This window comes from Pimephales promelas, chromosome 13, assembly GCF_988280905.1.
Source record: "Pimephales promelas chromosome 13, fPimPro1.hap1.1, whole genome shotgun sequence".
In the NCBI taxonomy this organism is placed as follows: domain Eukaryota; kingdom Metazoa; phylum Chordata; class Actinopteri; order Cypriniformes; family Leuciscidae; genus Pimephales; species Pimephales promelas.
This window is the reverse complement of record NC_142781.1, coordinates 20,523,340-20,545,689: the sequence shown is the minus strand read 5'-3', so window position 1 is coordinate 20,545,689 and position 22,350 is coordinate 20,523,340. Positions and strand designations below refer to the sequence as shown.

General features: G+C 38.2%; 1 protein-coding gene across 4 annotated transcripts in view; it reads left to right on the top strand.

The window, feature by feature from the left end:
• epha7 (eph receptor A7) overlaps positions 1-22,350 on the top strand; it is a 76,315-nt gene that overhangs the window by 10,581 nt on the left and 43,384 nt on the right. For all 4 annotated transcript variants that reach the window (XM_039692630.2, XM_039692629.2, XM_039692628.2 and 1 more), the window contains exons 4-5: positions 7,095-7,250; positions 14,415-14,750. In XM_039692630.2, coding sequence (XP_039548564.1) covers positions 7,095-7,250; positions 14,415-14,750 — 492 coding nt within the window. The remainder of the gene's footprint in view (positions 1-7,094; positions 7,251-14,414; positions 14,751-22,350) is intronic.

Here is a 22,350-nt window from a genome sequence, read left to right as displayed (position 1 = left end):
GCATTTCAAAGCATTTCATCCTTTTTTCCCCCCCTAAAAGGCTTCTTTGCTCTAAAAGTGTTCCTTTTCACTGTAAAAGTGACATTTCATGTTTCCTTCTTTTCCGCTATCACAGAACATATCATATGCCAGGAAAGCCATCTGGGCAGATGCAATGGGGATGAGTTTAGCTGTTGTATTTAACCGTAATGGCTCTTTTTTTCTTTTGTGGTCTTTTTAACAGCAATAACATTTTACAGATCCTTTCAGTGTTTTGCCACAATTTCATGACCGACCAGAGAGTATTTTGAGTGTAATCACATTTATTTGCAGTCTGCCTCACATGAGAAATGAGGAGCAAGTTGAAAGATCTGTTCTTGGCACGACGACGACCACTTCCAGCCAACACAAATGTGACTGTCAAAGCATAATGCATTCAGCAGTAATTGCAGAGATATACTCTTACTATCCTCTTCTGTTTAAAATGCACATTTAAAAGAGAAGAATTGTTGTACCATTATGTATACAAAAAAGGCCTTTACATATTTGCTGAACTTACTGTAAAATGTATTTAGCTTAGATGCATTAACAGCTGCTTTTCGTGAAGCTTTGTGCCAAAGACTTTTCCTCAGCGTTTTTTATTCATCTTTTTTTTATTTACCTTTCACAATTATTAGCACTTCATGTATAGACCTACTTTTTCTGAAAACATGTAACCTATTTTTATAACAATGAGTATAACTGGCACCTAAGAGACTATTTCAAACGAACAGCTGTTTTTTGGCACAATTCATGATGTTAACATTTTAACTATATTTAGGAGAGCGCTCTGATAGGCTTTGATCTGTTCTTTCTTCACAAGTCTTTCTTGTTCCTCTCTGAGGGCTTCAGAGGGCATCCTGGTGTGTCCTTCAGCACAGTGTAAGAGAATGCTAATCTTCTCTTTGTTTCTGACGGAAAGCTACTTATCTCTCCTCCACACAGGTAGCTGCCATGAATGAGATTCTTGTCTGCATCAGGAACACACCCCTAATCCAACCTGTTCGCTCTGAGTAATGTGTGGGGCACTGCGCGAATAGCTCGGAATAAGATCCATCTTTTAACATTTTAATCTGACATTTTCACAACGCTCTAATCCAACGTTCTTTCTTTTTTTTCCCTGTAACCGTTAGTCTCTTCGTCTCACTATGTAGGATAAATGCAAAGGGTACAGGGCCAAAATTGGACCCCATCCTGGTGTGTTGCTTTCTTGATGCCTTTTGATTCTTCCCCTTTCCTTTGTACCCTCGGTCTGTTTCCTGGAGTTGGGTAGATTTCTCGCCCTCTTAGGAAGAAAGATTAAAATGCTTGCCACACAAGGGCTGACAGCATGGAAACAGGCTTTCTGTGAGTTTGAAAGGTTTTAGGTTCTCTCAGACTGCTTTCATCGGGGGTGGAAATAATGTCTATTGATATCTTCTTATCATAGCCAGAAAGTGTATACATGTAATTCAAGAGTAAATATCTAATTCTGATCTTGTTTATATACGTTTCTCTGCCTCGAAGTGTAATTTTAATTTAAAAGTAAATTGAGTGATATAATATCATTGATAGAAATATAGTGTATGCATGAAATATGCAGATTATCTACTACATATGCCAATGTGCCAATATCCATGTGCAGTTTACAACAGATCACACTGCATGGGATACTGTATCCCACAATGCAATGATTTAATTAGATTTATTTAACTCATTATTTGATTTGGATGTCAAATGTTTAGATTAGTTTTTCACTCAAAATTCAATTTTGTTTTTATGTTATTTTTTATGTTCATAATGTTGCATTTCCAGGATGTCACTCACATGTGGAAATAAAGTGGCATAATACAGTTTGAAACATAATGAGTAGTATTTTATTTATTATTAAAAAAATTAATAGGCAGCTTTTGGGGAAAAAAGAAAAGGAACAGAAATAATTTACTTTCAAGGGACTTAAATATAGTTAAGTGCAAACTGAATGCACACTAAATTGCACAAATGAACAAATCTTTTTTCGTGTCGTTTGGTTCATTCAACGAACGAAATGAACGAGTTGACTCGGGAAAAGATTTGTTCATTTTGATGAACGAGTTCGAATAGGAGCGCCACGAACGCCCATCACAGAACAGAGCAAGGCGACCATTTGAGCTTATAAAACTTAAACTTTGTATTTTTTTAATGAGCAATCGTTTCACTTGATAAGACCCTTATTCATCGTCTGAAATCATTTAAAGTCCTTTGAACAGTTTGCGCTGATACTGTCTTTTGGACCTTGAACCGTTTGGTTCCCATTGAAGTCCATTATATGGAGAACAATCCTGGAATGTTTTCATCAAAAACCTTTTCTTTTCGACTAAAGAAAAAATGACATGGATATCTTGGATGACATGGGGGTGAGTAAATTATCAGCAAAAGTTTTTTTTAAAAGTGAACTACTCCTTTAAGTGGCTTTTTATTTCATTAGCCTATTATCCGCAAGTACAATTTTTTTAAACATACTATTATGGTTTGAAGTATACTACAACTGCACATTCAATACATTTACGCACACTTCACAAGGAACTACAAGTGGGTACTTTGCAGCAAAGTACTATTCCATTCTGAACCACCAGCCTGAGATCAGAAAATAATATGCAAAGTTCTAAAAAGGGCAGCCCAGAAGTTTATAGGAAATTCATTGAAAGAAAGCCAACAAGAGAAAACAAATGACAGCACAAGACCAAGAGAAAAACCAGCACTTGCTTTAGGAAAGCCTGTGATTAGGACATTTCCTCACTCTCCCTAGAGGGAGGACTGTTAGAGAATTTTGTAGTCAATATACGCTAATTTTAGACAAGTCAGCAGTCTGTGCAGTTCAACTGGACATTGTCTTGAATTTTACCTCTGGGTTGTTGTTAAATCTCGCTAATAAGTCTTTAAAAATGAGAAGGGATTTACTGTTGCAAAGGCAAAAACAGCGTTGAAGCTGATTTTGAAGAAAGTTTACTTAACCAGTAACCCTTTAAAAGATTATGCTGTCTTGTGATACTAATTGATAATAATTGAGGGATTTTAGTGGTAAAGTCGTCCTACATTCTCAGTTCCGTGTAAGAAACGCTAAGAGACCATTTTTTCCCCTTCAACTTGACCGCTGAAAGGTAAATTACTGACGCTGGCACCCGCCTTCTGCTAAAGACTCTGGGAGGAATGTCAGACTGTTTTAATCTCTTTCTCTGTTGTTCTGTTTAACCTCAACCTGTGTTTCTAAGGGGCCGACTAATTTCTTTGTGCAGTAAATGAGGTTGCTGTTGCCTGCTCTGCGTACCCATGTCAACAAGCACATCCCATTAGCTCGCCTTCATGCTCGTGGCAGCTTGAATAAAGCTCATGCTCACCAAGTCCTTCTGCTAACTTTTTAAACCCGCCTAAGCTAGTGTTTTTCCTTCCCGTTTTGCAATTTAGCAGCCAAGCGGTTACGTTGGCAGGACATGTTTTCAATTCAGAGCAGAAATGGGCAGTTAAGTGGAGGATATCGTCTCAATGTCAGTTTCAGAGATTGGTTACCATGCTCTCAAGAGTCCCTGGCACACGGGGTCATGTAGCGCTAATTCAGTCATGATTACATGCTAGCAGACATTATGCAGCATGGCAGAAGGGAGGCATAATTGGGCAAGCCTCATCTTTTTCTTCCACAGAAATAAAGCTGTCAGGAAGGGGAAAACAAAGCTATCATTTATCTCTGCGGTGGCGGGTTACTGCGTTAGCAGCACAATGGTAGCATGTTTTTCCAACTAGTTCAGTGTCATTATTTGCACGTCTGTGTAGGGAGGTCAGGAATTTGGGCCTCAGAAATGCCGTGTTTGTGCATGTCACTCATGGTAAAACCAGAGAGGTGGAGTGGAGACAGGTTCTCAGGCGGGCCCCCGTGTCAGCAATGCATTTGATTTGAGGCCTAATTTGCTGGTTGGTTGCTTGTGTAAACAACTCAGGGATACTTGGGCATCTCAGACGGCGTGATAAACAAATCTTAATCCGGATGTAAAAATAAACCCTCCCCACTTCAGAGACGTAAAAAGGCAGTCAAGAGTCCTCCTGTTTTGGTGATTTGTGATGGTGCTAATCTTAGTGTGTCCACGAGAGAGCCGTTGAGTGCCCGTGGCCCGGTCTTGAGCTCTCGGGCTCAGACGGAATCTTTCCGGAAAAAAAAAAACTAACAGACACACTTACAGCTTACCAGAGGAATTGTTTTCTTCTTCTTCTGCTTCTTCTGCTTTTCATTCCTTCCATTTTCTTTTCCTTTTTCATTTGCTTGCCTGATCTTTTCTGTGTGTATCTTTTTTTCCTTTCCTTTTCCTTTTGTTCCTTTTGCTTGCATTTCCTTTTCTTGTTACTTTTCCTTTTCTTGTTACTTTTTTCCTTTCCTTTCCTTTCCTTTCCTTTCCTTTCCTTTCCTTGTTCCTTTTCCTTTCTTGTTCCTCTTTCCCCCAATTCTTTTCCTTTTACCTTCTTCTTTCCTCTCCTTTTAAATAGTTTAAAATAACTTGTTTTTTTGGGGGGTGTATTATTAAAATAATTATTAAATATTACAAAAAATATTAATATTATAAAAATATTAAATATTATAATAAATATTATAAAATAAGGTCCCGTTCTTCGTGATCCCATGTTTCGAACTTTAGTTAGTTTGTAATATTGTTGTTAGAGTATAAATAATATCTGTAAAATTATAAAGCTCAAAGTTCAATGCCAAGCGAGATATTTAATTTAACGGAAGTAGCCTATATCGAACGGCACATTTGGACTACTTCCTTCTTTAATGACGTCAGTAGAACAGTTTTTTGGCTAATGTCCGCCCACAGGAATGCTCCCTAGCTCCCAAGCAGATGACAAATGTGTTATAATAACCATAATTAAACTACTAAACTATACCTGTTCCATCTCTCTACAGCACTCTGACTCTGTAGGCATTATTGTCCGACTCGAAATGAACACCGTTACTGAGAGTTTCTGATATTATCATCATTCCGTGAGATGAAATTGTCCTGAGAGACTGAACGCGAGCTCATGAAGCTCCGCCCCCTGTGCCGGCAGCAGCAGCTTATTTGCATTTAAAGGGCACACACTAAAACAGTGCGTTTTTCTGAGCCCCCAAAAATGACAATTTAAACATGCTGTAAAAAATGATTACTATATAGGAATAGTATAGTAATCCTAAAAACAACAACAACACTGAATACCCTTTTCTCTTAACCATGACTATTTCACTGTAATCTTTGCTAGCACCACCTCCTTACAAGCAAGAAGTAGATTTCCTGCTTTCAATTACAAGTCCTCACTAGTTGAGAAAGATTCCAGATAAAATCACATCCCTTTCCTCCTCTTCTGAGCCTCTGAAGGCCCTTGTTCTTTATGTTGCACGGCCACACCATGCTATGGTTCTGAGCAAAATACACAGTGACAAGGCTTTCATGTAGCTGAAATGGGGAGACCGTTTCCCTCAGCCACCCCCCATCTCAACAAGGTGGTGTTTAAAATGAGGAAATCATCCGACCTCCTGTGCGAGCACCATTTTAGTCTTGTCACGGAAAGCTGCAGTAGGAAGGCCCTGAAACAATAATGCAACTACTTGAGATACAAAAACTGGGTTTAGAATTGAAAATCAGTAGTGTTGTGTCCCTGGTAATAATCATTAAAATGCATAGCTGTGAACAAAGTAATATTTATCCTGTGGATGCGGGCGTGGTTGGGGTTTAAGAAAAATCATGTGGGCCCGATTCCCTCTTTAGGCTGAAGGGGGTTTTAAGCAAACAGCTGCTAAGTGTGGATTAGCGTCTCTCAGCAGTGCCGACCAAAAGGCCAGCCGAAAATAGCTTATTTCTTTTTGCTTACTGATGTGAACCAGGAAAATACCCAGCCTGTGGAATCACCCATTTGTTCTCTCTGCAGTTTTTTCTTCTCTTCTCTTCACAAGGTTAATTAACACAAAGTGTATTAGTGATGATATGTGAATTCAGAAAAAAAAGAAGATTTTTTTTAGGTATTTAATATTGTCTAATTATAATACAAATAGTAATGTATGATGATGGTGCTTCATTGGAAATTCAGCCCATATGGGCATATGAAACAAAGTATGGGAGTAAATGACTCATTGTCATTGGAACGTGTGAGGGTGATTCTTGTGCATAGCCTAAAGCATTCTGGCCCTAATTTCTGCTTTGTCTCTGATCCCTGGCTGCCTGTGGGATGTCCTTTTTTCCCCTCATAAAAGGTGAAATACTGAAATAATCCATTTAAGTTTCCTATTTTCCAAAGTAACCTTGCCTCTAGGACATTTCTGACTGCTAGAGGTGGTGCAAAGGCAAGCATGCAAGAGCTTTTGGGGTGATCAGGAATGTAAGGTCTCTGAGTGACTAAATGTGTGTTGTAATGACCCAGCAGAATACATTATTGCTCAGAGGCTGATCTTTTCATAGTTCTCAGTTATTGTATGTATCGATTTGTGTCTTATAATGTCCACTGAACTAACTGTTGACAACATTCCTGTGATAAACGTGTTATTTTAGTATTATTTATATACTATTTTAGTATTTATTAATATATAGTGTGTATTCATATTTTGAATTAGCTTTTTTTTCATATTTTCAGGTTTCTTTTTAATCTTTTAATTTAGTTGTAAAAGTGTGGTCATTTTTATTTGATTTTATTTCAGTTTTAAAACTTTAACTTGTTTTTAAGTTTAAGCTTTTTTATCTAATATTTACTGTTTATTTTATTTAAGATTTATTTCAACTACTGATAATATAACAACACTAGCTATAAATACTTTGAAATTCATATTGTTAGCATATCTCATTTGATACTTTGAGATGTCTTCTGAAACCCTAGAAAAGAAACATACAAGTTGAACATGGTCTGAAAATCTGAAAAGCTAAAACATTTCCATTATTACTTAATTCAATCTGATTTATGTCTACAAGAAACAATTGAGATATCAATTAAGGCATATTTTATGGTTCTTATGATGGTGCTAAAGGGGCAGTCTAATGCAAACACTAGACGATACAAAATGTGAACACATTCTAATTCTTTCTCTTTTTCTTTCCATCGCCATCCAGCCTGTGGTCGTGGATTCTACAAGTCTTCATCTCAGGATCTTCAGTGTTCCCGTTGTCCCGCACACAGTTATAATGACAGAGAGGGCTCGTGGAGATGTGACTGCGAGGATGGCTACTACAGAGCCCTCTCCGACCCCCCTTCTGTCGCCTGCACCAGTGAGTGAGCTGTTTGTAAATCTCTTCTTCCTTTTTGTTCTCTCCCTTCTCTATGTCTTTATGATTGCAAACTGGCACATCTCATTCCCACTAACTAGCAGGTCATGATCAGACAATTGTCTGCTTCCTGTCAGGTGAGATTATAATTACTAGGGGTGTCAGTTTTTTGAGGGGGAACTAGCGAATATTATTGTTATTATTTATTTATTTATTTTTTGGTCGGCGGGGTGTCTGAATGGGCATGTGTTTGGATTCAGTTTGGTTTGAATAGGCATAGCATTTCTGGTAATTACAGTCAGAAGTAATGGAAGCAGGTCTCAGCAGTTCTTTCCTCTCTGTCTCTTTTTTTATGTTTTCTTCCCCTCCCTTCTAATAACCACCTGTCCTCTCCTTTCCTGTCCTCGGCCATCTCTCTTTATGAAAAGCACAGCTATTCCTCAGCCATTGATGACTTATTTACAGAGGCCAGACAAGGGTGAAAAGAGGCGTGGAGGGAGTTCAGGGCGAGTCGTTCTACTTGGAAATATGCTCAAGGACAGGTTCAATCTAGTAGAATCCCAGGATGTGCTTAACTTCCTGAAGACAAAAAAAGATGGAGAGAACATTAAAGTAAGGATTAAGGCTGTACAGTTTGGTAAAAAAAGAAAGATTTCAAGGCTAAAGAGCAAAAAGACATAAAATCACATTGAAATAAAAAATCACAAACAAGAAACTTTGACGCAGAGTTAAGTTATGTGTTGCCCATGCTCTGCTGCCTGTATTAATGAATCTTGCCAATAGAGTTACTTTGTTTACAATGTATTTGCATTTTATATTTTTGCATTTTAATATTGTCTAATTATTATTATTACTAAATTGAATAAACATTGTAATTTAGTGCTGCAATTATTAATATTATTATTAGTAGTAGTAATAGTAACTATATTACAATTCAATTCTGTAATAATAGTGCAAAATAGTATACAAAATTTTTTTATCATATCATGAATTATATGATATGTTCCGATTGTCAAATATGTGTTAGTGAATGTATTTTGTGTTTTATTAGTGACACACTGAGTGTTCTTATCACACCAGTATGATCGTATATGTCAAAGGGTTAAAATCAATCGCATTGCGGGGGTGGAGTGGGGACAAATTAACACAAATCAGATCTGAAGGGGCACCTTTTGCCCCCTCGCCGACCCAGATCCTGAGTCACAACATGCATGCTCAGTATATGTAGTAGATGACAAACTAGAGTGCTGAATTAAATCACAGCCTTTTTTGTTTTTACGATGCGCACAAGGCCATATGCCGATACTTTTAATTTTGTTATTTGTGCAGCTATGATGCTGCAATAGACTACAGGGAATGACGAATGAATTTGAGTAGATGAGAGAAACATATTAGACCCTAGCTGTGCTGTTGTGGAACAGGCCAAATGTGCAGCCTACCCAATGATGACGCATATGGCATGCGTTAATCATTCACTACGATTTACCTCTCCCACCCTCATTCCAGCTTTCTTCTTTATTCTATTACAGTAACTCCCCCAAATTTGTCTCACCACTGCCTTACAAAAGAGATGATCACACAAGAAGAGATTTAGTCTAATTGTTGCCCATTGCCCACCAATAAGAGAACAAAGGAGAAACAGGCCTGACATTCACCACATAATTACTCTCGTCTCCTCTGCCTTCTTTCTCTTTCCACAGTATCTGACATCAGATCTTTTTCTACCCTGACCACACTTTTGGCTGTCTGGGCATTAAACATGTTTACTTTACTGCTGCAACATAGACACAGAATATAGGGATTAAGAGTCATCCATGGCATCCAGAGTGCAAATAAATGGTGAAGCATGCGAATTGGAAAATGTGGAAACAAAGGTAATTCATAAATATAATGATTTATGAAGATGACACATGCCCTTAAAGGCCCTGAAAGAAAGAAAACATTAAATTGATCAAAATTAACATTTTATAATGTTCCAAAATAGTTATATTTTAAATAAAAGCTGTACTTTAAACTTTCTATTCATCTTGAGCATGATTTCTGAAGGATCATGTGACACTGAAGACTGCAGTAATGACTAAAAAATGACTATAAAATATATTCAACTTGAAAACATTTTACATTTTTATAATATTATTTCTCAAAATTAGTGTTTACTGTATTTTTTTAATCAAATGCAGCATTGTTGAGCATTTAATACATATAAAAAACATAAAGTGAATGTAAAGCAGTAAGTACGTTAGTGTTGAACAACAGTACAGACACCATGCATCGCTAAATAAGTTATACAACTCAGATACACAAATAATTGGCAAGGGGAGGGGAGTTGTTTTAAATCACTTTGAGTCGCAGAGGATGTGGCAGGAGTTTGGGATAATAAGGATGTGACAAGAGGGAAAAAAATGCAAATCAAGGGGGTAAAACAAAAAAGTTTTAACAAACATAAATCGCGCCTCTTTTGAAGTGTAATGCATTCAAATACTCCTCTCTTACCAGACTTGTCTTAATTATCTCGGGATTAAGTTATTGTGACCATCTGAATTGTCTGGGATGAAGATTTCTTTTTTTATATGAGGGTTTTGGGGGGGTTAAAGCAGCGTGGAACTGAATGGTAATTGGGGGTGAATTTACATTCGCTGAATAAACACCCTGATGGACAGCTTTTTAAATGAGCGAGGTGTAAACCTACCGAATCTTAAGCTCTGTCAATACACACTCAGCTCCTCAGAACACGGATTAAGAGCGGCCTTAATGAAATTCAGATTTCTAGAGTGAAAGGAATTAATATTCACTTTCAGAGAGAGAAAAAAAAAAGAAATCTAGCACAAAATTGTACAGAAATATTCACATTTATTTATTAATCCAAATTGCATGGCATAAATTCTCCTGGGTTTACCTGTGAGGTGCCAATATAAATAGGCAATACTTAGGCAAAAGCCTGCTGCGAAAGTAGGGAGTTCTTGACAGCTTTCAGAGGTGACATCGATCATTCGACAGCTGCGCATGGTGTCAGCACTAGCGAAGGTCTGGAAGGGGCGGGAGGAGGTTGGGACTTTGTGACAGAGAGAAAAAGAGGAAAAGGGAGAGCGGGAGACATTGAAAAAGCGAGAAAGAAAGTAAGAGAAATAGAAAGAGAGAAAGTGAGAGTGCATAACCTACATAGTATCTTTTCAGCTCCCTTCAACCCCTTGGAATCATCACCTCATGTTCATTGACATGTCCCTCAGGGCGAGACTTTCCTTTTTCCCCACAGTTGCTGGCACAGATGTACAGTAGTAAACCAGCCTCTCTCGCGCACCGCTCTGGCTCCGGCCCTCTATCTATAATTGGCGAATGGTACAAGTGAGGTCAAAGTTCAGGTACCATGTTTGTAGATTAAGGATTAGTGGCTGGACCGTTTAAACACGGTTCACAAGTAGCGGCCTCGTTATTGGGGTGAGTCTTAAAGGGATAATCAGCCAAAAATTCTAATTCTGCTTTACTCACCCTCATCCCATGCTAAAACTCGACTTCCTCTGTGGCAAATAAATGAATACTTTCAAAAATCTAATAAATGCTGTTCTTTTGAACTTTCTATTCATCATAGAATCTACTAAAAAATACTTTTGTCAGCATTAATGATAATAACAAGAAATGTTTCTTGAGCATCAGATCAGCATTTAATAATTATTTCTGAAGGATCGTGTGACACTGAAGACTGGAGTAAGGAATACATCACATTTTATAATATATTCAAATAGAAAACAGATATTTTAAATTGTAATATTCTAAAATATTATTTCAGTTTTCTGTATTTTTGATCAAATAAATGCATCCTTGGTGATCAATAGACGCCTTTCAACGCATTACATATGTTGTAGTGTTAGCTTTTGTTTAAGCTATTGTGTGATAGTCATGATAGTCATTATTCACTACGAAGTCTCATTCACTTTTATTAAATTAAAAATAGGATATTTAAAAAAAATCCCCTTTTGTTTAAAAAAAACATACATGATTGGAATGACGTAAATGGCTATTTAGCGTAAATTATCCTTTACTAGGAGGAGTAGCACTAAGACAGTCAAGAGCTGTTCAAAGTGCAGATAACAACTGGATTCCTGAGTTAAGCTCCTGTACTGCTTGGCCCGAGACTTCAGGCGTCTCTCTCTCTCTCTCACACACGCACGCACGCACACACACACACACGACCAGCAGGTTGACCTAATTAATGTTTTCTCACAGGAAAACTGCAATGGTAAGAATCGTGACCACATTTTTACTGATTTACATGTTTTTTTCCCACATGCATTAAACTTTACTCTTTGGTTTGGAAGGATATTCAGCTCAATCACTTGAAAATCACTGTTAGAAAACATATCAAGTGTATCTCACGTAGCCAAATTTTTGACTAAAGGCTTAAATTTGGTCCACAATGCAATGGAGGTCATTCTGGTCAAGAACTGCCCAATTAGACAAGGAAAAATTGGCATATAAAACAATCAATCACATTTTTGCTTTTATATTTAAGGGTAGGGTTATCTGAAATATATTATACCAGAACAATAGAGCGTTGTGGGAAAATCATTCAGATGGCACAGCCCTTGCTGTGAACGTCTGTACAGAAAACAGAAAAATTGCAGGAATGTTTGCCGTTTTGAGTGCAATCTTTATCAGAGACTCTGTGAACAGACTGTGGGCGGATTGAGGCTATAAAATCTATAAAGTGTGGGTAAAAAAAAAACAAACCTGTTTTATAAGAAGGTTGAAAAGGAAAGCAAAAAAGTCGAGTGTCAAAGAGTGTACTCGGGCTTTAAGCAACCTCCATATATCCATTAAACGAATAGTTTGGTTTGTGGAGAATGAAGCTGTCTGTGGCAGAATTTTGTCCCAGTTTCCCCCAGACTTCTTTCAGCGTCCCTGCAGAATCCGTCTCAAAGCAGACTGCAAAGGAGGTGACAGATTACATATATAGAAACACATATGCACTCGTGTGTGAAAGAGCAAATGAGAACGGTAAACTCACAGGGCATTTTGTTGTAAACCAGCAGACGATGACGCTCACAACAGTGCATTAAAATGAAAGACGACTGCGGGACTCTCCAGACGCCAGATGTACGCTTGACAGGAAAGTCTTGTTTTAGCCAATTTCAGTGTTATCAAAAACCAAAAAGAAATAGAATAAAACTGTTATAATCGTCGCATATTCCTTTTTATCCAAATGATGATCCCATTTATAAATTTTACTATTTAATTAGTTTTTTTTTAAAATTACATTCACATTTATGCATTTATTGCATTTGCAATATAGAAGTGTCTATTGCATTCATTAATTATTTTCTTGCATATGTCGAAAAGGTGCCATACCTCCATACAAAAATGTTGTCCGTTAAGTGATTCACGTTTTTTTTTTTTTTTACAAAGCCTCAAATTATGAAATTAGAATAAAATCATGGACTGCTATTATATACATTATTTTGTTTCATGTTTTAAATGATTAAATTAGTTGGTTATTCGTTGTTAACTTTTGGTTTGAATAGATAATGCTCAATGACAGCTTGACTTGAGTCCCTTGCTGTCTCAGCTGGCCATTTAAAGATAAACAATCCCTTGATCTCTGCCACTCAAGAGCAGAACGAGAAGGCCATGCCAAATGGAGCCATTAGTGGTATTATTATTATTATTACAGGTAACCATAGAAATAAAATGCTAAAGCCCCAGGAGGATGAGAGTGTGTGAGCAGCTCTCCCCAAGGGTAATGGAGTAGGAGGGACATCATTAGCATCTGCAGTTGAAGTTGTGCTTCCAACTTGAGAGAGAGAGATACAGAGAAGATAGAGATGGAGAGACAGACCACATCTCTTCACCTGCCACAGGTGGCCCTTTCATCTCCTCCGTTCACTCGTTCCCCTCCTACTTTGATGAATATGGATGGATGTGTGTGCCATTAGCTTTAATGAGGAGCAAAATTTAAGTGTCATATTAACTATTCGCACAATTCTAATGCCTGCTCTTTCCCCTCATGCATATGAAACAAGTGTTCTGTTACTAAATGTCCCCAGTTTTGCAGACGGGCGACACTGGCGACACACGACCCAAGGGGGCTTTCGCACTGACAGTGTTTTGTAGCTACAAAGCGACCAGACATTACTCATATAAAAATGCAGACTCTACTTTAGTATGCCTAAAGTATACAAGGGACGCATAATAATACATATGCAAAATCCTGGTATTTAATCGTTTATGCTCCATTCCATTACGTTTACCAACCTGCTCTGCTGTCAATCCCACAATCGCTTTTTATGTGTCTATTTACAGCTTCCCTGGAGAATGGATTGAAAATGCCCATTTAGCTCCACACCAGTGGACACATACGGGTCACTGTTTCTTTTTGAGGTGCAAAAATCGAACCTCTCCAAAACGACAAACCCATGATGCAAGACCACCTCAAAGACAAGTTCTTATAAAAAAGATATTTAACAGACAGTGGTGCCGTTATGAAAACATTAGGGTGATAAAAGCAAGGGCTTGGTGGTTGGATAAAAGTAGCAAAGTATAAATCATTGCTTTATGAGACACGCCAGATTCCTTGGCACTGGCGGGGATTAGGAGATGATGGGTTGTTTTCCACTGTGGTCATCCGTCTGTGAGCTGGTTATTGTAGGCTGAGTGCAATCCCGCACTGCTGCTGTTGTCGGGGCGATAACTCGCTCATGATCTGACTCTTAAATTCTGGAAGTGACTCAGACTCCCTGTCTTCCATGGCTTAGACTCCTTGTCACCCTGGCAGTCAAGAAACAAAGGGTTTTGCCGAACGTATCACCTCTTTTCTTTTCACAGGAATCTCATAACTCCCAGGCTCGGTAATGACATGCTACTGCAAAGATACCGAGTAGGAGGAAGACGGTCTTATCTTTTAAGGTTTTTTTTTTTTTTTTACCTCAAAACGGTATCCGGTTGTTCTCCATTTTATCACATCCGTGGTCTACAACGACCTTGGCACCGCTCAAGTTCAACTCCCCAGCATTCTTGAGCATAACATCTCTATGTATCTAGGTTACAGAATAATTGCATGCCAGGATTTGGCCAAGGGCACAGATTCCCTGTTTTTCCGTGTTTTTTTTTTTTTTTTTCTTGAGTAAAGAAAAATCTGGAGTCTTATGTTTATCTATGAATCTTCTCTTACTACAGGGCCACCATCAGCTCCTCAGAACCTGCTTTACAACATCAACCACACCACCGTCAGCCTGGAGTGGACCCCGCCGGCCGACACGGGCGGGCGTAACGACGTGACGTACCGGATTATATGCCGCCGCTGCACCTGGGAGCCAGAAGAGTGCTTTCCTTGCGGGAGCAACGTTGGCTTCTCTCCACAGCAAAGTGGATTAACTGACACCTATGTCACCATCACCGACCTGTTGGCTCACGCAAACTACACCTTTGAGGTTGAGGCCGTGAATGGCGTTTCCGATCTCAGCCGTACCCAGCGACTGTTTGCAGCCGTCAGCATCGCAACCAGCCAAGCAGGTAAGAGGTTTGGACTTCAATGGCTATTTGATTGCAGATCTGACAGGTTCTAAAACTATACAACCAAATCTGCATGTATATTTGCAGCATGTTTTCTGATGTGTATTTTAAGCTACAAGGATGTTCTGGTGTTTTTTTTGTGTTGCTTGGGTGGACTCTCATCTCAAGCCTGTATAGTTTCTAATGCGCACATTCACATTATTGTACTTACCGCCGTTGGGATAATTTAACAAATTATCTGCCAACCATATTCCTGCAATTCATAATTTGTGGTTTGTGGTGGCGATATACAGCAACAGATGATAAATAATAGAAGTCACGCACAAGAATACCTCTCTCATTTCCCCTTTGCTTTTTATTGTCTGCCAGGAGAACCGCCACCTTTAAATATCACTTACAGTCGCCATGGTTGACATTTCCATAAGAGTCTTTGTTGAATTCCTGATAAATGATATGAGCTTTCACTTTATCCCCTGAAATTAAATGGGTGGCAAATGCTTGCATTGGTGCTGAAGTCATGGCCGCAGACATTATTAGCTCGACGAGTGGTTGCCTGTCTTTGGCTCTCCCTCTGTCTCTCTCTCACACTCTCTCTCTCGCGGGAGTCGGCCCTAATTTAAGAGCTGTTTCTGAGACTACACATGCTAGAGAAATGTATGTTTTTAATGAACTATTTTTTATAGGTCTGCAAAACAAGATTTCTGCAAGATTTCATGCCCAAGCATCCATGAAATACATTTTGCCTTTATGCATAGTGGTTCTGGTCATTAATAAGTGGTTAGTAGACAGTGATAGCATAGCACCATGCTTCAGTAACTAGCACATAGACTGCGGTGTTGTTGTATGTGTACACAGACAAAACACACATTCAGTATTTGAGTGTTTGTTGTTTGGAGAAGAGATTTCACTGTATCGGATATAGAGTTGGGTATCGTTTGAATTTGAACGATTCTGATTCCGATTCCGATTCCGATTCCGATTCCTTGTTTTGATTCCGGTTCCTAACGATTCTCGATTCCGATTCTTCTAAGAGGCAGGGTCGAAAAAGTTTAGCTAACCTTGCTAACCAACGGTCTTTCGGAAGGAAATACTCCTTCTGTCACAAATACTCCTTTTGTCACAAATTTTGCATTTTGCCGGGATTTCGTTATTTTTAGAAAAGTGAAGCCACACTTTGGACCGCCGACGTAAGCTAATCATGTTCGACTCGCGCGGTTATGCCAACACTTCCGATAGACGCTTCTTCGTTGGTGTTGTTCAGCGGTTTCTTCTTCCGCTCGGCGGACTGTGAATATTGAAACTAGGAATCGAAATTTTAACTTTTGAACGATTCCGGGAAAAACGAAAAGTTAGTCCCGATTCCAATCGATATTCGATTCTCGATACAAAACCCTAATCGGATATGTCACCTGTGATGGTCACAATGGTTAACTAATTGACTAGTAATCCAATAACTGACTAAAATGTCATTGAAGCTGACATTGTAAAATAGTATATCATATTACAAGTCATGAGTAGGATGGGTGTATTTGTGGAAATAGCCAACAATACATTTTATGAGTCAAAATGATTTTTCTTTTATGCCAGAAATCATTAGGCTTTTAGGTTAGACTTTATTTCGGTTGCATAAATGGCAAACATAAATGGACAACTTTAAAGGAGATTTTCTCAATGTTTAATTTTTTTTTTTTTTGCACCCTCAGATTCCAGATTTTCAAATAGTTGGACAAATATTATCTCGGCCAAATATTGTTCTATAACAAACCATACATCAATGGATAGCTTATTTATTCAGATGTATAAATCTCAATTTCAAAAAATTGTCCGATGTGACAATATTATATACATACAAAATTAGTTGATCTAATCTTCTTCTTTTGCCAATATATAATGTTTTTTTTCTAGACATAAAGTATACTCAACAGGTTATCCAATATTTGGAATATATATTATATATACAATATTATATATAAGGCAATAACTGAATGTTGATTAGTTGATCTAGAATTTATCTAGATAATATATAAGTCTGTAAAATATTATATAGTATCTAGTTTTTTAAGATTTATTTTATCTCGATATTTTATAATTATAATTCACAATAATATTCATATATTTTTTTCTAGACATATGCTGACTATTTTATCTAGATTTTTTCTCAAGATTATTTATAGTTTAACATCTGACTTTATATAGATTTTTTATCTAATAAATGTATAATAATTTTATCTAGACAAATATCTTGACTGGTTTATCACTTTATCTACATAATATATTTTTTATCTAGACATTATGTTTTCTATTTTTTTTCTCTTTTATTTTACTTATCTACACACGTAACTTAGTAAAGCGCTACAGCTAACAAACATTTTTGGCCAGTCCTGCTTCTTCTTTCATTCCATTTCACTTAGTTTAGCTGTTTTCGAATGCAAGAATGTTTTATGTAAACACTGTCTAAGAAATGCAAAAAAGTTCCTTTTAATCTAGACCAATTAGTCAAGTAGTCATTCAGGCAACTCTCAGACTCGTTGATTCAGACAGTGTGCAGTTTTGTACATCCCTAGTTTTTCCTCACCTGCATTCAAAACTCAAGTTCTCATTTGCATTTTTGTTGTTTTTATGGTTTGCAAACAAAACAAGGTCAGTGACAGGATAATACGAGTAGCTCACGCACGCACGTGTTCAAAGAGAGATGAGGAAAGAGACACAGAGGGAGAGGCGATAATGACCGGCAGGCAGTAAAATGAGGGAGGAGGAAGGGGAGAGGGGATGATGTATGTTTTATGACAGGGATCGTGACAGACACTCGCTGGAGTTAGGAGCCACAAGGACACACGGACACCTTGGTAGGTTTGAAGCAAAAGAGAGAGAACGAGAGATAAGGGACAGAGAGAGAGGGGAAAGACCCTTGTCTCAAAGTGAGAGCCGTGTGTAATTATGTCTGGCATACTGACAACAGACAATTACACCAGCCACCCTGGGCAATATTTAGTCATTAGTTATTGTCAGATTGAGAAAATATATTAGTAAAGCCCTGTTTTCTGTAGTGCCAGCATTACCGGTTTCATTTTTCATGTTTTTCGAACTACAGAGTAGGCCATGGAGACTGAAAAAATAAAAAATAAAAAATGGAGAACAGAAAAAATCTGAGTATGAATAGATTCTAGCTAGGAATCGTAGGAGTCTCTGTCGTCAATTCTCCTTGTCTTTCAGTTTAGTGAGGTTGACTAGTTTTAGACTTTTCCTTAATTTTTGTTATTTTTTTAGCAACCAAACTTAAATCAGCATTTTTTTATATACTTTGTATATTGCTCTGTCCACACAAGTGTTCATCTTCTATAAATTATCTCTAAAAAATGCGTCTAATTGTTGTCATTTGTATCTTAAACCTGCCTAATTACTGCACATCCTTGATTATAACTTTGGATATATCTACATTTGAATTCAAATGAAATGGTTGCCCACTCAATTACACATAGATTTAATGATTCACCTTTGATAATTAAGCTCAAGCTTAATTTGAATACAACAGGCTCTCTGTGACGCAAATTGATAGGACCCCTGGACAATCAGCCCCTTGTTTAGAGCCAAGATGGAAAAAAAAAATTAACCCTATCTATGCATGCTCAATTCTCTGCTCGCCAGAGCCTTACAGGCACAATTTTACCCCTGGGTTACCACGGCAATGGATGACTACCTCATAATGGGCGAGAATGGAGCTTCCTGAAACAATAAGCTGCTGGCCAGTCAGACAGAGCAGTACACTCATTAACACTGATGACTTTATCTAGGCCTTTAGAGTAGAAAAAAATGGTATTTTGGCAAGCCAAGACTTGTTAACCTGGTGGGGGGAGACCTGCAAGAGTATAAGAAGACAATCATTACAATTGATTTAATGTAACCTAATGATTTAAATAAATCAAGATCCATCAGTGCATATCAAAACCATCAAAAAATAATCAGTCTCCCAACCTCTGAAATGACTTCTTTTTTTTTCTTTTTTTTTGATGAATATAATAAAAATACATAATATTACACTGTTCAAAAGTTTGGCGTCCGTACAATTGTTCTTAAGAAATTTAAACATTTTTTATTCAGCAAGGACACATTAAATTGATATAACGTTATAGTTTTTTTTTTTTTTACTTTCTACTAATACTCTCAAAGAATCATGAAAAAAAATATGTATCACAGTTTCCAAAAGAAGTTCAGCTTTTTAATAACAAGAATATCATAGGAATAAATGACATTTTAAAAAGATAAAGAAAAAAGATTTTAACTAAAAAAAGTTATTTTAAGTTACAATATGTTTTCTGTTTTTAATTGTATTAATAATAACTGTTTTTATAGTATTTTGATCAAATAAATGCAGCCTTGGTGAGCGGACAAACGTCTTTCAAAACATTTTAAAAGTGTTACAGACGCTGAACCTTTTAATAATACATCATATCAATCATATCATATATAATTAGGGGTGTAACGGTTCACCAAAACTCTAGGTTCGGTTCGATACGATACGCTTGTGTCATGGTTCATGGTTTCCGATACAGCAAAAAGAAAGAAATGCCAGAGAAATTGCCTTGATTTATTTTTTTTAATTATATTTTTATTAAAACTAACATTATAAAGTATGATATTTTTTTTTTTTTTACTTTGAGCAATGATGGAGCTATACTTGACTTTTCTTAGGAGCATATAAAACAAAACAACTACTTGAAATGAAATGTAACATTGTAGTAGTTATAAATAAAGGTTTTAAATTAGTTATAGTCACTAGATCTCGCAGTGATGTTATTACTTCAGTGGAATTCAAATGTTTTCTTTAATGGATTTCGCTGTGTACTAGCAGTACTGCTTGATTAAGATCAGCTCGCGCTGCATTGGTCCAAACTGATAAATGATCCGTCAACCACACAATAACGAGTAGCTCAGTTTCGTTCCGCTTGCATTATGTTGGGCAATGTTGTGGTCACGCCACCGTCCCTTACATGCACCTACATTTGAAATAACGAAATTTTGGTCGGCAGGAAAAATGGTCCAACGAACCGTTTGGTTCAAAAATGCACACCGAAAACCGAACCCAATACGAATACGTGTATCTTTACACCCCTATATATCTTATCATATATCAGTCATATTTACATTAACGTCAACTTCAGCTTTTATGTTCTTTTTTTTTTTACTTTACAGACCCTAGTCACCATCAAAAAAAGTCATAAAGTCATGAAAAGCAAAGAAAGTCATGTTTTCAAGAAAGTCATTCAAGTTTGTAACAACATCAGGGTGAGTAAATGATGACAACACTTTAATTTTTGGGTGAGGGGGAATTAGACACTCTCACTGCCGGTCTCCATCTGCACGAGAAGAAGTCGGCGCTTCAGGCACCAAGCGTAGGAGTAGAAACTGAGAGCAGAAAGCAAAGGTGCGAAGCCCAAATCCAGATGGCTACACATCTGATGAGGAATTCAGGAATCTTCTCTTTAATTATCCTTCCACTACTGAGTGACACAATAAGCGACAAAAAGAGAGCAAAATAAGGGATGTGTCCGGATGAGAGAGGGCCTACTCAAAGTACTCATTGTTCTTCCATAGCCTAATTACTTCCCTGCTCTCCATGAAATGGGTTTAAATAGCGATTGCTTCTGTATCGGCAGGTTCATCATCATCATTTCTCTTTTTTTTTTCCTCCATTGATGGCTCTTGCCATCCCCCCTGCAGACAATTGTGAATTCTCTCTCACTTTAATGGCAATTCTTTTTTTCCCTCTTCCTAGAGGACTGCATGGGAAGTTTGGTGAAGAGCATTTCAATCAGCATTCTATTGTCACTTGACATCTCAGTAGAGATGCCCTCGGATGCATCTCTCTCTCTCTCGCTCTTTCCCTCTCTCGCTTCATCTCTCTCTGTCTGTCTAAACAACACCCATTGTTCTTCACAATGCTCTTATGCGGAAATAGCTCAAAGAATAACCATTAATATTTATTCAGGATAGTCCTTCTGAGGAGAACAGTGTGGAATCAGGCACCGAACAGCCCTTTCAACGGCGTAGAATTCAGCAACCAGATGTGAGACGCACATTTTAGATGCAAACAGCATGCGCGGTAAACAGAATCAAAGCGAGGGAGGGCGAGAAGCTGTGGAAATGGATTTTTAATGCTTAGGTTACATGTCAGAGGAGCACGATGTGCATGTTGCCCGCTGATAGCTGCCTCTGACTGCAGCCCACTATGTCTAGGATGTTGCAAAGTTGTTTAAGTGTTTGATAGGGAAGCACATTAACCCTGTACTCCACCGCCCGCCACACTGCTCTTATCTTCTGCTTTCGAGAGGAAATAGCTTAAATAAGAAATAGTATTCTTTAAGGCGCATTGATTCCATACATAGCCTAGTTTTTCCAATGCTACGAGATTCTACTTGTGCTATTTCTTCTCATCTCTCGAGGAGAGGAGATTCGCCGTGCAGAATGAGCGGCGTACTTTGATCTAAAGAGCCTTTGTTTTGAGCTGCGAGACAAAAAATGTACTCATGTTCAGGGCAGTCTGGTCGCATTAGCTGGAGCTGTTTTGTCATCCCTTGTGTTTGTAAGGTGGCGTGAAATGGAAATTGCGAATAACGATGCGCGCAGATAAATAATAACACTGCAATATTCCATCAGATTTCATGGTGACTTCAAATGAAGCTGAGCTCAGAGGATCCTAATGCTCCTCTTTTGTTCTGCGAAATGTTTCGAGCAATGTCTAAATGTGTTGCGGCGAGCGTTATGAAGTGCGAGAAGGCATTCTCATGCCCCAGACCGAAAGACAATCCTCGCGGCATTTCTCCTGTAATTAATACGGCCACTTTTTTGACACGTTATCACTGCAAAATGGATCCCGTTCAATACCCCTGAGAAGAATCACACTTTGGGGAACAATAAGGCCATTGATTGATCTCTGCAAAGTCCTAATCTGTGGCAGGGACGTTAAACAGAATGGATTGATTGATTCCCGGGATTCCCAGTCGGCCAGTGCTAGGTGGTGTAATTTTCTAGTTAAGCGGATCCCTCAAGCCTCTTTTGTAGCATTTGTATGCCGTTTTATGTTACCTGAGAGGCCTTTCTCTCTCGCTCTCTCCCTTGCCACTCTCTCTCTCTCTCTCTCTCTCTCTCTTTCTGTCGTCTCTCTTTTGGTAATTCCATCTGTGGTAATTTGATAAGAGCTGGACCAGTCGCTACAATTCAACAGCTGTGGTTAAATCGCTGGTGGTCTGGCTCACACTGGCCTTACTCTGGGCACTTAACCTGTGGCATTGTGCGGAATGCCTCGCGATTCGTCCGTCACCCAATCCGTCAGCAATGAATAATTTTCATGGAAGGTGCACTTTAATTACTTTCCCATTTAAATGGCATTGCGGTGGCCTATCTAGGTCATTAATCTTAGTGAGGATCCTGTTGCAAGCCTTTTATTGCTGGCAAACGAAGCCCCCCAAATCCCCCAGAATCTTCTCTGGTTGACTGACTGCAGACTCCCAGCAGCCACTGCTCCAGTGTGTCCTTCTGAACTGGCCGCTGTGTCACGGAAGCGAGAGAGACAGACACAGAGGAAAAGAAAGAGATCTACACT